At 42.3% G+C, this 17,253-nt stretch overlaps 1 protein-coding gene across 6 annotated transcripts; it reads right to left on the minus strand.

Annotated features, from left to right (window-relative positions):
- Positions 1-1,295: 1,295 nt before the first annotated feature.
- On the minus strand, positions 1,296-17,053 carry LOC131591389 (polymerase delta-interacting protein 3-like). Of its 6 annotated transcripts, none has more exons than XM_058862014.1 (9): positions 16,923-17,053; positions 13,283-13,670; positions 10,051-10,146; positions 8,388-8,483; positions 6,405-6,587; positions 5,469-5,546; positions 4,765-4,894; positions 3,836-3,902; positions 1,296-3,495 (listed from the first exon to the last, which is right to left on the minus strand). In XM_058862014.1, exons 1-9 carry the CDS (start codon positions 16,979-16,981, stop codon positions 3,321-3,323), a joined length of 1,272 nt encoding a protein of 423 aa, XP_058717997.1. In that variant the 5' UTR covers positions 16,982-17,053; the 3' UTR covers positions 1,296-3,320. The 6 variants fall into 6 exon arrangements, with proteins under 6 accessions (XP_058717997.1, XP_058717996.1, XP_058717995.1 ...); XM_058862013.1 differs by having other exon boundaries at positions 10,051-10,149; XM_058862012.1 differs by having other exon boundaries at positions 13,274-13,670.
- Between the last annotated feature and the right edge of the window lie 200 nt (positions 17,054-17,253).

Below are 17,253 nucleotides of genomic sequence, written 5' to 3' on the forward strand. Positions count from 1 at the left end.
GTTCCCCGGGCGCCGCGCGGCCCTGATAATGGCGGCGGCAGGAGGACTCGCCGCAGCCCCGGGGTTGAGTTTATGTTTTTGTAAAAACAGTGTAAAACTCAGTCCTTAATCTGAGAGACGCAAGTAAATCTTAAAGAGATGTAGAAACATTCAAAGGCAATTGATTTTAAAGACTCTTGTTAATTAAAAAAAACCAAAAAAACCTTTACAGACGAATTTGTAATGGAAGACAGGACCATTTCAAAAATACTGAAGTGAGATTAATGTAGGTGACAAAATAGGACATGATTTGGAGAGTTGATCCAACCAAATATCAAGTTAATGAGCGTTATTGGAAGGTACATGCAAAAGCCATGAAAATATACCAAACTTGCACACTGTGGCAGCATTTCAGAAGTCCTCACATTTTTGAAACAAAAGAAACCCAAAACAAACAAAAGAAACACCATTACAAATTACCTACCACCTGTCCCGGCCAGGCAATTTAATGTCTAAATTAATGCACATTAATTCAGAGTGCAAACAATTAGTATTTCATATGGAAGTTCGTAATTTCTATCAGACCAGAAAGAAAAAAAAACAAAAACAAAAAAACCCACAAAAATATAACCACGTTGCATGAGGATAAATGTAGCCAGAAGGTGATAGGTTTGAAATCATGATTAGCATGACAATTGCAGGATGTCCATGAGAAACTGGAGAGCCAAGGTGAACTACCTAAAAAGGACTGGGAATAACCTGATAAGAACTGACAATAAACAGTTAGTTTTGATTGAGTGCCCAACAGAAGAAGCCATGCAATGGTGCATTAAAGAGCTGACCAAGACCAGAATACCAGTGTACACCAAGACACTGCTCTAAGACAAGCCATGGAGTGGTGTTTGGACAACCACTTAATTCACCAATTTGTAAAAAGTAAGAATATGTTGTCATAGATAACAGAGCTATGTAACGGAGCAGAAGGTAGTTCTTCCAAGGAAGTATGTCAATGCCATCAAAACTCTCAGATAACCTAAACATAACCCAGAATTTAACAGTAAGTTAAAATGCATCTTCCTATTTGGCTTTTCCAAAGGACATGAATCTATTAATTTACAAGATCCTTGAGTCTCCCCATTCTTTCAGAAGAGGCAAGAGATGCACTCACAATACATGTCTTCACATTTACACAGCTTTCTGTCTAGCTGGTAATGAAAGTATCCCACTTCATTTAGAACAGGTACCCTGATTTCAGAGCCATTTTTGCTATAAAATTGCTTTTTAAATTACTAGGTTGTCAGTAACAAAGGCCGCTATTTTTTGTCCTGTAAAAAGAGAATTTTAATTACATGGACACAAATGGCTTCAATTTAGTAGCAAGAATCAGCTGCTAATTTCTATGATCCAGATTAAAAGGTAGAGGAGTAACAGCTCTCTCACCCATAAGCTCCTCTTGCTCTTCATCACATTATCAGTTTTGAAATTTCTATGTTCACCTAGAAAGCACAATTGACTCAATATTGGAATATTACCACTGAACTTTAGTTGCTTCACATCATCTAAAAAGGCTTAGAATCCACTCTGTATAACAAATGTTTATTCAGAAACAGGTAATACATTATCTTCTCCAACCCCTAATGTTTCCTCCTCCCCCCCCCCTCCCTTTTTTTTTATTAAAACACAGGTATTTGGTGGGCAATCTAAAAAAAGGAGAACAATAGCTGTCTTAGGTCCCCTCCCCTACAAACATCCGCTGTTCACATGAAGCACCCTACCAATCATGGTGTCACTGGCCTTCAAACCAAAGAGTACTCCAGAAAAACAAGTCCTGCCAAGTCCTTATTATTTCCATGGCTAAAAGGGATACAGTGAGATAGAGGAATGGTCTGCACAAGCTAGATAGAAGAAAGAGCTCTTACAGAACAAGAAAGCAAAATAAACATGGGGTTGTCCAAGAAACAGAGTCTGAACTTACAGAAGCTACTCAGCAGAGCTGAACAAAATGGATTAGGTTAGTCTCCCACCTAGTAGGATCAAGTTCAAACCCCAACCAGATTCTGGAAGTCGCTCTCAGCTTTTGTCTCTTCCAATACAAATTGAACAAACACAAACGAGTGGACCCACTGGGACTTTCAACATCCAAGGCGCCAATGCAGGACAAACAATGAGAAGTACTGGAAGTGCCACCTAGTGGCCTGTCACACACACTCGCTGGCCCACGCCACGTCCTCGCCGCCCTGCACCGGACTTGACGCTCTTCTCCCGTGCTCCTTACACAGCGCTAACTGCCCTCTGCTCCTAAACCTCTCCCTGAAGCCACACACTGCAGGAATCATCCTCCAAATCCAGGCATGCCAGCAGCATAACTGCACAGCAGCCAAACAATGCCCAAATAGCATCACTCAAAGAAACGAGTTCTCAGACACAAGACTTTGTGAAAAGGGTCCCAGGTCCTTCCATTTTATAGGAGACTGGCTGAGTTAGAAGGCAAGAAAGAAACTCATGTCCATGCATCAGCAGCAGGAGGCAGTTTAGTCTAATGGGAGTCAAACAGCTGGATTTCTTCTACCTCTGAGCATGACTGGTTCTTAATTTTTCAGTCCAGAAAGAGGAGAGCAACTGAGCCTGACCCTCCAGAGTAAATATATTCCTTATACAAACGCCAGAACAACCCTCCAGCACTACCAGAGTTGAAACACCCCTGCCCACAGCACAATGTCTGGTGCACTTGTGCATATGTCCTTTCTGCCTGATGTCTCTGTTGGCACACACTGCTGGCAGCTCGGCTTTTCCTGCTTTGTCTCAGTGTCCCAGCTGCTGAGCAGGAAAGTGTCCAACAGCCAGAAGGAAGAGTTATGCCACCAAATGCATACAAGTCCTTTCTGGACGGAGCCCAACCTGCCTGTGCACCCAGTGCAGCAACTTCAGAAACAACGTGGTGCTCTTGCCTGTGGACAATCAAGGGGATGCACCTTTTCGTTAAAGGTCAGTCAGAAGAAAAGAGAAGGAGATCACCACTCCTTCCCTCGAAGTCTATGTGCACTTTTAATGGCCACCGGGGGCTTTGGAGTAAAGGATGGAGTTACATGGTATATGCTTGGTAATACATTACTGGCAGAAGGGGGAGGTTATTCTCTTGGGAAAAAAAAATCATGGAAGAAAACTCCAACTATGAAAACAGAAAGTACACACACAAGAGAAAACACTATTGTACAGTAAGGTAGCGATCATAGAAAACAAAAAATTTCAGGATAGGCAAATGCAAATAACATCTGCACTCCTGCACTTTCCTCATCCCCCAACTTATATGTGTTTTCCAGTCCACTGCTTGCTCCCCCCTCTCAGAGTTTAATTTTGAATTCTGTGGGCTGCACAGAGGCAGAGACCCCTGAGGATTTAAAGAGTGCCTTCAAGATAGTTTCAGGGTCCACTTCAGCTGGGGGATTTGAGGAGGCGCTTGCACTTGACCGGCGTGGTTCCCCTTCCTTCTTCACTGAAGGGGTATCACTCAGTCGGCTAGAAGATTAAAAAAAAAAATTACTAACAAAGGCAGTATTTAACCTCTCCTTATGATAGATAACTTTTAACACTCTGTCTGCATTTACTGTTATCAGTATTTCCCCCTTAACAATATCAGAGATAAAGGTTTTAAATATGCTTTTCTCACAAGAAAACGTCCTCATTTCAGATCATTTTTGCACCTCAGGGCTGAGAACACTAGGCAGTCAAGCTACATTGCACTCCACTCATCATATTGTACCACAGAAGGGGAGAGAAAGAAAATTCATGGGACAACGATTCTCAAAATAGAACCTGCAAAAGCATTTGGACCCTTTCCCCACTGAAGGACACTTACAGCAATATAGGCTGGTCTGAGGTGATGACATTCCCATTCATATGAAGATTGCATTTCATTGGTTGGCCTAAATAAAACCAAAATACAAAACGTTCTATCAGAATTGGCGTAAGGTAAGATCCTTGAAACATCACACAACAGTGCAAGCAATAGCGTTCTACAAGCTGGGGAAACATGAGAAAGAACAGATGATAAATGTCTTGTTGCAGAATCAGAGCAACAGAAGAGCCACTGAAACACTCAGTACTGTATGAAGAATCATTCTAATTAACAAGTTACACTGAAGTATAAAGCCCTTAGCAGAGACACAAGAAGATCTCTCAGTCTCAGCTGTCTGCTCCTCATCTGACTTCCATAACATGTCACTCATCTAAAGAAAGAAAAAACACCTATTTCCAGCTAAAAATGAACAGTTCAACAATAATTTCAGTTTAACATGGTTAAAAAAATAAAATTGCATTATTGAAAGTTTATGGAGAATCTAATACTGTTTTACAAATCCAGTTCAAAAGGTCTCTGAGTACACCCTGGAACTATTGCAAATACTAGTTTTACTTGTACTTTGCAAGCAGCTCTGTAAGCAGGTAAAGCCTTCCTAAGGACTACGCAGCTCTTAGTACTAAATTAGAAACACAAGAAATTTCATTTGAAAGTTAGGCCAGACTCAGACCGATCAGGACCCTGCCTCCAGCTCTGAACCTTCATTTTCTAGGAAAATGCGGGTGGGCTTTTTATTGCATTTAAATAAACTGTGCATATATTCAGCTAGTTACACAGCAATTAGTATCTTATCTAGCTCTTTAATTGATTTTCTGGTATTTCTCTCTTGCCAGCATATTAGCATCTAAGATGCTTTTAAACCTTACAGTCAGGTGATCAAGTCATTCTTGATTTATTTATCCTACATGCAACTCTGGCATCAAACTTACCATCTAAGCACCTGTTGTTGTATTTCTTATATGCTGTGATAGCATCTTCTTTCTTCACAAATACTACCTCAGCCACTCCAGGGTGCACCAGCCTGGCTCGCTTCAGAGCGCCACACACACAGAATAACTCCTGAGGGCAGAGAGTCAGTCATGACCATGGTCACACCAAAGGCACTGCATGAGAAGGGTTTACTCGCTTCATCACACCACCCATCCTGCTTATTAAATACCTGACAGGATCTGGACACTATTCTTACTGCATTTGTTATGGTGTAAGTACTTGGCACGATTAGCAGAGACTACACAAGCAGGGAAGTTTAGGGCCAGTACCCAATAATGTTTTTCACACGGGAGGACCAGATTCATGCTCAGCCCGGTGAGAATGGAAGCCCCTAGATAATTTGGATGGGGGCATAAGTTTGGGTAAAAGAATCACTTGGCATGAACTCTTCTTCTAAGTTATGTCAGGTATCTCAATATACTCTGTGGGATTTCGTCCCATGTTCTTAAGTATGTGGTTTTTTTAAAAAAAAATGTAAACAAACCCAAATCAATCAGGAACCCTGGAAGTTTTTGCACGGACAGTAGATCCACATCACACCCCTCTTCACTGCATTCACCTTAGATCAAGTGATTTATCAAAAGAGGAAGTATAAGGAAAGGAAGTGTCACTCATGCACAGTTTGGCAGCAAGCAATACTCACAACAATATCTTCTTCTGTAACTCGAGGATGCAGATTATTTACGGTCATCTTTGTGCCTTCCAAAGGACTGAATGCCAGCTGCCAACACAAATAAATGCATCACATGGAAAAGGTCAGAAATACAGCACACAATATAGCACAGCAGAGAAAGCAATAAAAAGTCACTAAGGGTATGTCTGGAAATTTCTGTACAAACACACAAAGGAGAGAGCTACAGCTAGTAATGGGAAATATCAATGTTTACTACAGCCCAGCTCATCTGATGGCAAAAAAGAGCTCCTTTTCTATGCTAGTTTCTTTCTGAAGTAACTTTTCCACTCTTATTCCCAAGAATAACACTAACTTAATCTGCATACCCAGTACTCTGGTCATGCCCACACTTTTAACAGCCTGTCTCTGTTGTACTCTACACCAGTGAGAAAACCCCAAAATACAGCTCCAGCCTCTCAGGAGCATGCTAAACTCAACACACCTAGGAACACATAGTGAGCTACTTGTACCCAACATCAGGCAGTTTGGCAATGCAATTCCAGGCAGGCTGTCTACAAATTGCCTGGGAGGTCTCATGTGTACATGAGAATGTGTACATTTGGAAGAACTCTTTTTTCTCCTTGCTAGCTGCAGTCAACATACAACATATCAAATAGTGTTAAAACACTACTCCTGGGGACATGAAGGGCACCAAGAAGTGTCCAAACAACAACTGCCATCTCCCCATAATATAGATTCCTCCAGGACCATGTGCAGGGAAAGGATGTTTAGACTAGTTTCAAATTCTTGGAACATGGACTGCAGTTATCAGAATAACCTTGATGATGTCCCAGAACAAATGGTGCAAGGCAGGCAGAAGTAGGCTGCTCAAATGTCCAATGAACAGCAAGTTTCAGATGTTTCAGAGACTTCTATAAACTGCATTTTCCCCTTCCCTGAGCTCACCTCAACAGGTGCTGGCTCTTTCGGAGGCTCTTCCTTTGTCACTAAGGTCCGGGACATGTTTGTCAAGGCCTTTGCCCGCATAGGAGGGGGAGGTGCAGGTGGAGCTGTGTATGTATCGTTCTGGACCACTTTAGTCAGGGGAACAGTCTTGGACAGAGAGAATTTATTGCTGCTCAGACCAGTCTACAGGAAGAAAAAAGGAAGTATCTCAGATCTGCAGCCTACAAAAGCCATCACTTTTCTTCAAGCACCACCACCAGAGTATTACTAGTATGCACTAAGAACTGCATGCCCTTCCCAGTGTCAAAACTACTACAGTGCTGGAGACTTTCAAAAGTCTCTGAGAAAAAAATAAGTGAATAGTTTCTGGGTATAAACATAAAAAGGTATGTTTATCCAGAAAGAGCCCTTCTCTCATAAGCACATTTTGGTTTCATACTTTTCTTAAATAAACTTTAACAATGTAATCTGAATTTGAAAAGCTCCTTTCATCTGAAGATTTTCAAGTACTTTACAAAGTGTTCACAAAGATTGCTCATTAACAGTAAGATTGAGAAGCCCCAGAACAAAAAGCAGTAATTCCTCACAATCATCAAGTTAGGGCACACAAAGACATGGAACTTAGGCTGAAATAGGTGAGTTTAAAGCCAGACTAAAACTTGTGCTTGGAAGCTGCTGTGAACACTGCAAAGAACAAATTTACTCCTCAAAAAACCCTTGTAAGATTATTTGAGAATCACAAATAGCCTGAAGCTCTATTCTGAATACCTACATCAGGAAATAAATTCCTGGGGTAATCACTGCACTACAGTGCCTGCATGATGGTAAAACCACATGAATTTGCTTTTCCGAAACCAGAGAATAACTTAGTCTAAACCTATGCCAGGGCTAACTTCAAAGACACGTTAGGTTGGCAAGGGTCTTATCCAGATAAGCACTAAATATTCAAGAATGATGACTGCACAACCTCTTTGGGTCGCTGTGCCAGATGCTGATCAATACTGTGATAATTTCACCAACGAGAATTTATTTTGCTGCAGCACATTTACTGGTTTGTCTTCTCCGTGGTCTATCCTGAAAAGGATCTGGGCTTTGCCTTTTCCAGGCAGTCCTGTCCACTCTTTGCCCTTTCCAAGCAGTGAGTGTGGATGGATCTCACTACGGACTTCTCAGCCTTGAGACTCTCTCAGCCACTCCTCATGCATAACATGGTGCAGCCCTCTGCCCACCCTGTTTACTGGTTCCAGCCATGTCTTTCTTGTATTGCAGAGCCTCAAGATAGGCAAAGAATTCCAGATGCATTCTCAAAATGTCAAACAGGAATGATTATCTTCCATGATTTGCTGGCTATGGTTTCACTACACGTACAGCTAGCCTTTGTTGCTAGAAGGATGCACTACTCACTCATTCTTAGCAGATCACACAGGAGGACCCCCAGGCTCCTTCCTAGAAAGCTGCTTTCTAGCCAGTCAGTTCTCAGTTTAAGCTGCAGAGGGTCGTCCCATGCCAAAAGCAGGATCTTGTATTTGTCTGTACTGAAATTCCATCTACTCCAGAGCAACAGTCCTCCCCAACAAGATGCCTACTAAGATTTTTGCACAGCAAGAGATTTCCTGCTTTGATGTCCAGTCTCCAGAAGCAGCAGAAAGCTTCCCTTGTTGGTTTACTCAAACAGTAACAGGACAGGTTCAGTGCCCTTCCTCAACAAGAAGAAAGTCAAGAGCCAGGATGCAGCAATCTGCCAGCAGGGCAGAAAGCACACATTCTGGCTGCTAAAAGCCCATAAAACCAGTTACCCTAAAAGAACTCTGTTCCAAAAATAACAGTAGAAGCAATGGCACAAAGGGTGGGGTGAAGAGCAAATATTTGAGGAGAAAGCATCATATACAGATTTTAAAAGAACATAAGCCCTGTAAAGACACAGTCTCTGTGTCCATGCAATGTGAGCATGGCATGGTGGGGACTGTTCAGATGATCTCTTACTGAGTTGTGCAGGAAACTGTTTGTGGTGGTGATTTTCATCTGTTTGCTAGGAAGGGGAGAGACGCTTTCATCATCATCTTCTGTGTCATACAGACCCTGAAGTGAAGAAGGTAATAGTTTACATGCAGGTAGATTTCATTGAGACATTTCAAAAATAGGTAGTTTTCTCCTGCCTTCAACCATCTTCAGCTAATGAACATGATTACACTGGATTTTAGTTCTAGATATACAAGTCCATGTCAAAACATCACTATGAAAACAATCATTCTTTCCAAAAACACCACAGTAAAACTGTTTCCCTAGATATACTGAAATTACATACAGATTCTTCTACTCCTGGACTTCACTAGGACTGCTGAAGCTACATTAATGGAATAAAGCCTCAATGTCTTCTAGCACCCTCCTACCTTTGCAGCTGAAGCCTGTGCATGTGATTTTTTAATTAGTTTGGGAGTGTGTGGCAGGTTTGGTTTTTTTGTTTGTTTGGAGTTTGGTTTTGTTTTTTTTTTAATTAAACGAATTCCTCCTGAGTACACCTAAACCGAACATTCCTTTTGAATAGCCTGTTTTCCTTAGTACAGAACATATCCATCTGGCCCTAGTAAACACTGCACTAAGAGCATTACTGAATGAGTAATTAATTTTCCAGTTCAACTTAACACTCATAGCCTCATAGCATGTATTGCTCAACTACACAAGCAGTTTTCTCATTGACTCTAAATAACATGAAGAAAACGTCTAGACACATATAGCAGTGCCCAGAACACAAGAAATCACAACTGCAAACAGCTTCCCATTGATTCAGTAAAAAGGTAAAGAAAAATGGAGGGATTAGCAATAAGAGCTTGCAAAATCAGTGGGTTGTCATAGTCAGCAAGATTCTGGTTTACAAACAGGGAAGTTGTTCCAGTCACAGAAATGCTATAAAGGAAAAAAAAAAAAACCAAACCAAAAATGGACAGAGAACAGAGGAGAATTGTGGAGAAAATAAAAGAGCTGGGAAAAACACTAGGCATCAGGACAATGGACTTGAGTTTGAGACAAAATGAAATGGATTCCATGTTTACAGTGATGAGGTCAGAATAATGAAGACACTTCCTTAAACAACAGCATCTGGGATAAGTAAGGGTAGCAGGCCAGCATAAAGGTAACATACACAAATAACTGAAGTTACTATAATCATGGCAAAAAAGTCACCTGACATGATATTGTGAATGCCAGTTTTCCGGTATTTCATGCAATACTTTACATGTATACACACAAAATAACTTAAGTAATAAAAACACACATTTTTTCCCTGAAAGCACCCAAGGTAGTAAGGGGGTTAAACGGCTGTGGGCCACGACAAAGGTCTTTAAAACTGATCCCAGAAAGACAGTACTCTAGGGTCTTTCTCAAAATCTGCTTGATAAGGCCCAAGGGAACTTTGGAAGTACATCAGAATGCTAATTAACATCATTCCCTATCAGGATTCCAGCAGCGGCCCACAGCTGGGATTTCACAGGAAATCACCCTCTCCCACCTCACTGCAGCACATTTGACTATGTACAACCACATCCACTCTCCTAATCTACTTAAGAGTTTTCTTTGCACCTGCCAATGTTTATGGACAGATTTTCTTCCCTGACAAAGGTAACAAACAAAGTACAGAGCAGGTACACACCTGTTTATGTGTATGATTGTTCACCACATTAATCCTCATTCCTGCTGGATGAGAGTGTCCAGGAACTGCTGGATGAGAGTGTCCAGGAATGGCCTTCTGCTACAGTTAGAGATAAAGAACCAAAGCATTAAGTGCTACAGTCCATCAGGTCCTCATTTCAGAAAATCAAAGCTTTAGTTGAATACCCTGAGATCACTTAAATGAAACTCACCTTCCTGCTTTGAAATATATATTACCACAATATGCTCTTAGGTAACACCTGTATTTCCTGTGATACGGTCAGCATGAGACAGCTTCGCTTAAATTAAAATCTAAGGCCACAGGAAGAAAAGGATTCAAATTACTTAGGGTTCAGTCCAAGATTACTGGGAAGGAAAGATAAATTCAGTCCTGTCAGGACCGACTAGCTCTACATTTCTGCCAATACAAAACCATGAATGGATTAAGTCAGAAATGGGATAAGTATCTCTTCCTTCATGCTACAGGTAACTAAACATACATATCTCCATCAAACAAAAGGAGAAGTGTATACTGCCCCTTAGCACTAGAGCTGGAATAAAATAATGCACAGGGTAGTGTAGCTGCCTCTTCTGCAGTCCAACAGGGAAACCACCACAGAAGTAGCTAGGGAATGCAGCTGTACTAATTGATAACTGAAATCATGCAACAACACCCTTAAAAACGTTGTCCTTCTGCTTTCTGAAAAAGCTGGAAGCTGTCCATTAAAGAACAGATATTCTTGCAAAAATAGTCCACACAGGTAGTAAAATCTTCAGATTTGCATGTTCTCTCGACTGCTACTTAGACCATAGCACCTCATGTTTCAATTTGCTAATCAATTCAGAAACAAGGATACATATCTTACAGGAACAGCAGCAGACCGACAGTCATTTTTCTGTTCCAAAGATTTTTCCTTCTCTATAACAAACAAGACTTCAGGACAGCACATTTAGAGCTGTGTGCTGTACCTTCGATCAAGATATACTAGTTTGATTCTACTTCCACATTTGGAAAGATAGGAGGGTCAGGGGCAATCTGGAATTTCAGTACAAGTATTTTAAAACATTTTTAGTTAATTGCTCATGTGCAAGGTTCTGTCTACAGTCTGAATTGCCATAATATCCTATATATAAATATATATGCTTCCATGTATAAATATCACTGTTTGCTAAATGTCACTGTCCTTGTGTGTGTATATGTTTATATATATGTATGTATAATGTATGTGTTTGTAGCGTTAGAATATATATTAGTTTGGGTAATAAGTTGACGATACGGGGATAAGGGGTGGAATGTACCTGGGGGGACTTTATGATGCTTGTATCCCAAATCATCTGTTCTGTTTACGCTACATATTAAGTTCTGCACCTTTAAAACTAGTTTTGAGAGCAAAGGGGAGGAAAGAAGAAGCACACAGTTTGTTTTCAGAAACAGCACCCACTCCCCTGCATGCTTCTCCAGACTCTGCTGTCTGCAGCAGACAGACAGCAAGACAGAGCTTTCCTTTGTTTCTAGTTAGTTTTTAGCTAGCTGAGGCAGAAAAATTCCCTGGTCTGTGTTTTGTTTCTTTTTTCTTAAATCTGTTCAAACCTACTCTTGACTGAAATCCCAACAAAACACCAAGAGCTCATACCTGTGGCCCACCAAAGCCTGGGCATCGGCACTTTCCAGCACTAGAAAGACTGATAAGAGATGGAATGAGCCAAGCTACATCCCACAAAAAAGACTTTTCTGAATTTGCCATCTCTTCAAACAGCAAGCTGTTTCATTGTTTAATACTGTACATTTTTTTTATGCTTGCAGATACTTTGCTTGTTAAATAAACAGGTTTTCCACTTTTCTCCACTAAAATATTTTCCCAAACCAGTTGCAAAAAGAGCTGTTTAAATTTACTTTCTAAAAAAATCCCATTCTGAAGTTTTCTCCCAAATTTGCCCTAAACCAAGACACCTGCACTTTGTTGTCTAACAAACAGAAAATACTATTCGTCAAACCAAGTAACAAAAAACCCCCCAAAACACCAGGTTAGAACAAACAGCTACTGCACCAAGTCTCTGTAAACTACTTTAATTCCTAGAAACTTTGTAGAAAATGGTCTGTTCCTCATGGCTGATGCTGGTGATTTGGCTTAGGACAGCAAAGAGTACTAATCACCCTCCTAATTAATGGCTGCTGAACAGACTGCTCTACTGCTCTGTGATTAGCCCCTCTTACTCCTCTTACTCAGGAGTCCTTTCTCTTTCTTACATCAGCCTGGCAGTAAACCTGCAGAGTAGTGGGAAACTTCCTAGGCTCATCTGCAGAAGAAACATGTTTGATGTTCTTCAGCAAAACCCACAGCTGAACAGAAAGCAGACTCATCTAGGCTCTCAACCTGATGACAATAGAACACTGGTATGTGTAAGCACAATGCTCATTTTTGGGAGGATGAAAATGGAAGAGGTAGGTTAGGAACCTCAGTTACGTGGTTGTAGACGTAAGGAGCAACCACTCGAACAACAATCTTCTCTTCTGATTCTACCCATTGTACTTAACAGACACAGTTCAACAGGAGTTGCTTCTCAGAGACGCTAAGAATCAAGTTGCTGTGCTGCAAAGTGAAAGCAGAAAACTGGCCCAGGAAATTAGCAGGTCAGGGTGATTATAACACAATTGAAATAAATCTTGAGCCTCAGCAGGAATGCTTCATGTGATCAGGCAACTCCCTGGAAATTAGGGCTTTCCTGAAAACCAGACAAGTATAAAAAGAGAAAACTGTAGAATGGCTCATCGAATTTTAAATTTTCTTAGATACAAACATAGCTGCATATTCTAAACTGTTATCCCACCACTAGGATAAACCAGTTATCTATACAGGACAATCCACTGCATCAGACTTGCAAAGAGGGGCAGTATGACAAAAAAAAATCTGCATCATTTTGTTTGCATTCAGGTAGGAAAGAGACTACTTAACCATTCAAGACATCTCCTTTAATGCTGACAGGAGTTCTGCCTTAGTCTTTTTGGGCCCAAAATTGAAATGAAAATTTAAATGCAAGGTGTGATTCTACAGAAAGTCCCAAACAGCTGCAAGGACACACAAAAGAATCAGGATCCTACCCCACAGGCTGGAATGAACTGTATCATTGTTGCTTCTATTGTAACCATATGAACATATTATGAACTGTCTTATCATTTCTACTGAACTGCTGTAGAGTAACTGAGAAGCTCAGAGGTGATTCACTTCACCTACTTGGATAGTTTTGGTGATTTTCATGGCTGGATTTACTGTCCCCATAGCTGGGCTGATAACAGCTGGAGTGCTCCTTTTTAAGCTGATCTTCTCTCTGGCATCCACCACTTTGGTCACCTTTTCAGCAGCAACACTTTGCTGCTTACGGGAATTCAACATCTCTCGAGCATCCTGCACCTTCCCTTTGATTTTGAACCGAGCGTCCTTTTGAACCAGTTTTTCTCGAGCATCTTTAACCCCCAGTTTGTGCCGGGCATCAGTGAGTCCTATCTTCTGTCGGGCATCAAATGTCCGCTGGAAGCTCACAGCTGGTGATGATCTATTCAGAAGATTTTGCTGGATCCCAATGCGAGATCTTACACCTCCAAACACCGGCCTTGTGTTAAGTCTGGGGGAAAAAAAAGAAAAAGAAAAAGAAAAAAGTTTCAGGCATTATAGGATGTGATACAATGTCAATAAAAGTATTTGTGTTTCTGCAAACAAAAGTTCATTATTACTGTGCAGAAATCCACTCTGGTTGGATGTCTAAATACAACAGTAGAGCTCCTAAGCTGTTTTATGCTGGATTTTACTTTCTGTATAAACAGCTAAGGAACTTTACAAACTCCATCCTTAAGCTCACATTTACAAACTAAAGGGTCTGATTTCAGCTGTGCTAAGTACATTTAAACAAAATTCAACAACTCAGATACTTTGGGGAAACCTTTGAAGACAAAGAGGAACAGGAACAGACTTTCTAGCTTTACAACTGAACAGGTCTGCTAAAGCACCTTCTGCAACACAGTAATACATCCTGATACGAAGGAAACATGGAACTACACATGATTTCAAGAACTTTGGGCAGCAAGTTCAGATTTGTGGGAGCACAGCAACTTGAATTTTAGGATGTACAAGCACCAGTAACAGTCTAAGTTCAAAACCACCAGTTTCAAGGTTGATTAGATTCAAGAACAGTCATTGGTCAAATTACTTTTTAACATGACTGCCTCTTCTTTAATCTACTAAAAGAACTACTGCACTTGATGGCCTTTATTTTCTAAGCACATCATTATCACAATACTGAGCAAAGAAAGACAATAGCCCTCTAAAACTACAGTATTTGTACTTGTAAACAAGTATTCCTAAAAAGCAGCATAATATAGGGTGAAAGCTAGAACTACCTTCTTATTACAGGTTTCAAAGACTGCCCTAAGAACAAAACCAGTTTATCTGTTTTTTAATGGAGTTCCTCTGGTACGTATTTTTAAAGTTGGTTTTTTTTTTTCTCATTGGGTTTCTTTGCATTAAAAAAGGAAAAAAAAAGAAGAAAAAAAGTAAAAAGAGAAAAAATATTATTGCTGTTGACTTTTTAAAAGCCAGAATAGAGGGCTAGAGTGTTCATCTGCTTTCAGAAACGTGTTGCCCAGTTTTATAAAGTCTAAGAGTAGATACCTAGAATTTGTTGTAATACTCAAAAGGTTAGTATCACAGTATCAAATGAGGATGTAGTTTCAATTCTTCATACACCTTTACATCAATATCTCCTGATCTAACTCCACAACCTTCACATTATTTACAGTCATGTATTTTCAGTGGAGAGATCTTTAAAAAAAACTCCAGCCAGCCAAGAGATGAAAGACTTAACCTCTGCTTCTGTCTCTTTCATTCTTGTGTCCAGATGTCAGGAAAGCTGGGACTGGAGTCCCATTTTATTACCTATCTAAGAGTCCTATGGCTGCTCTCTCATACAGCAAAAGCAAGCCAGCTAGAAGAAACAGGAAGATTATTAAGACCATCTATGAAAATATACCCAGAATACAGAAGACTAACAGTACCTATGAAGCAAAAGACACAGAGCAAGACCTTCCTTGCAATTTTAAAAAGCATTTATTTAGCCATGTTGAAAGCATGTAGCTGGAGCACTGCAAAGGGCTGGATCAGAGGCTCGTGAGAGAGGTCAAAGTAAAACCAGCAATGTATGTACCAGCATTTAAAATACGATTAGTTAAGACTGTTGATGACAAAACCCAACGTAATAGGTTAAGAAACTGTACCGAAGACTACACCATTTGTGAAGAGTTGTCTTTATGCTAATAAGCAACTCTTTCGCAGACAATTGCTTACCCTACAAGAGCATTAACTGCTCAGGTATTTGTGCCACAGCACCTGAAATAAAAGCTGATCTCAAACATCTTATTCACTTTTCAGGATTCCAAGCTCTGGCTTGAATATGTTATGCATCAGTACATTTTACAGGTGAAAATTTTCCTGTTATTTCATCTAGACTACTGAACTGCATGAATATAACGATTTAAGTTTACTCAGTTTATCCAGCCTTCACAAAGCCAAGTTTGCTACCTCAGGAATTTATAAAGTGAAGTAAACATGACATACAAGAGGAGCGCAGGGCACAACAATTCTTACAGTGCTACGGAGGGATTCAGCTCATTTTGCTCAGCAAAATAAAAGCAGAAAGAAATGAGAGTTAAGGAGAGATTTGAGAAGGGATAAAGGAGGTACTTAGGGCATAGTAAGCAGCCTAAGACTCTTCCAAATATGCAGGATAACATGAATGAAAGCACAAAGCCAAGGCCTTGTCTAGACTAGGATTTAAATATGTTTGAATGTTTGGTAGTATGTATTAGCAGGTAACTTTCAGAATATTACTCTAGACGTGTAAGTGTATACACATTCAGAGTTAAAAACGAAAACCAATAAATTAATTAAAAACCAGCAACAACAACAACAACAAATCCCCAACAAAGCAAGAGCACACTGAGCTAACGGAGATGGGGGACAAGATCTTCACAAACATTAAGAGACTATGGCAAAACGGAAAACGAAAAGCTACCGAAGGAGAATCCAGGTAAGAACTGCCAACTGTGGCGGTAAATGGCCCAGCCTACACTGGAGACATCTGCCATGCAAAGAAATAATCTGACCTCACAGTTCTTATCTGCAACATGCTCCGCTTCTTCTCAAGTACTTCAAACAATCTGTCAGAGCACCACTAACCACGCTAGAGGGTCGACACCTTCCGAAGCCCGGGCAGCGGTGCAGCCGAAGCCCCGGCAGCCTCCCCCGCGCGGGTGCCCCGGTCGGTTACGGCTCCCCGAGCAGCACCAGCGCTCCCGCGGCTCTCCCACAATGCACCGAGCCGCTCCCGGGAGCGCGGCGGAGCCCCGGGGCACTGCCGGGAGACCAGCTGCAGCCCGGCTACCGACGGGGCTCAGGGCCGCCGACCCCGTTACAGGGAGCAGGGCTGGGTTAATCGGCGGGGACAAGCACGAGGCAGCGGGGACAGTGCAAGTCGGAGGATTCAGTGAGACAAGAGACGGCGCCAGGAATCCCGAAAAGACCGAGATGGGATGGGCTGGCGAGCGTTCCTGCCCCACCGGGGCACCGCCAGGCACTGGGGCCGAGATGGGGGCCCGACCCCCGCCCCGGCCCTGAGTGACGGCCGCCGCCGCCAATCGGATCGCAGCGCGGCCCCGCAGCCCCGCGGCCCAGCCAATGGGAACGCGAGGGCGGGAGCAGGGCCGGGCCGCGCCGAGGCAGCCGCGGCCCGCAGCCCACGGAGCGGAGCCACCCGAGGGGACACACGAAGAACGGCCGGGGCCCGCCGGGCTCGAGGCGCTGCTTCGCCGTCCCAACCGCTCACCTTCCCTTCACCGTCACACCGCGCTTCCGTATGAGCTCGTCCAGAGACAGGTCCGCCATCTTGTCGCGGCCCCGACGATGAGACGCAGCGAGCGAGTCCCGGAGGTGACACCCTACGACTTCCGCTCCTCGCCCCGCCCCAGAGGCACGGCGGGCCCCGCCTCCGGCTCCGCCCGCTGCGACGGGACGCCCCACAACTCCCCGCGGCCCCCGGGCCGTTCATTTGCATACTGCGCGGCACGGCGCGGCCCGGTTCGGCCCGCGGCAGCGGTTCCGCGGCGCGGAAAGGGACAGGGGCAGCGGGCAGAGGTGGGGACACTGCAGGCCAGCTG

This window comes from Poecile atricapillus, chromosome W, assembly GCF_030490865.1.
Source record: "Poecile atricapillus isolate bPoeAtr1 chromosome W, bPoeAtr1.hap1, whole genome shotgun sequence".
NCBI lineage: Eukaryota > Metazoa > Chordata > Aves > Passeriformes > Paridae > Poecile > Poecile atricapillus.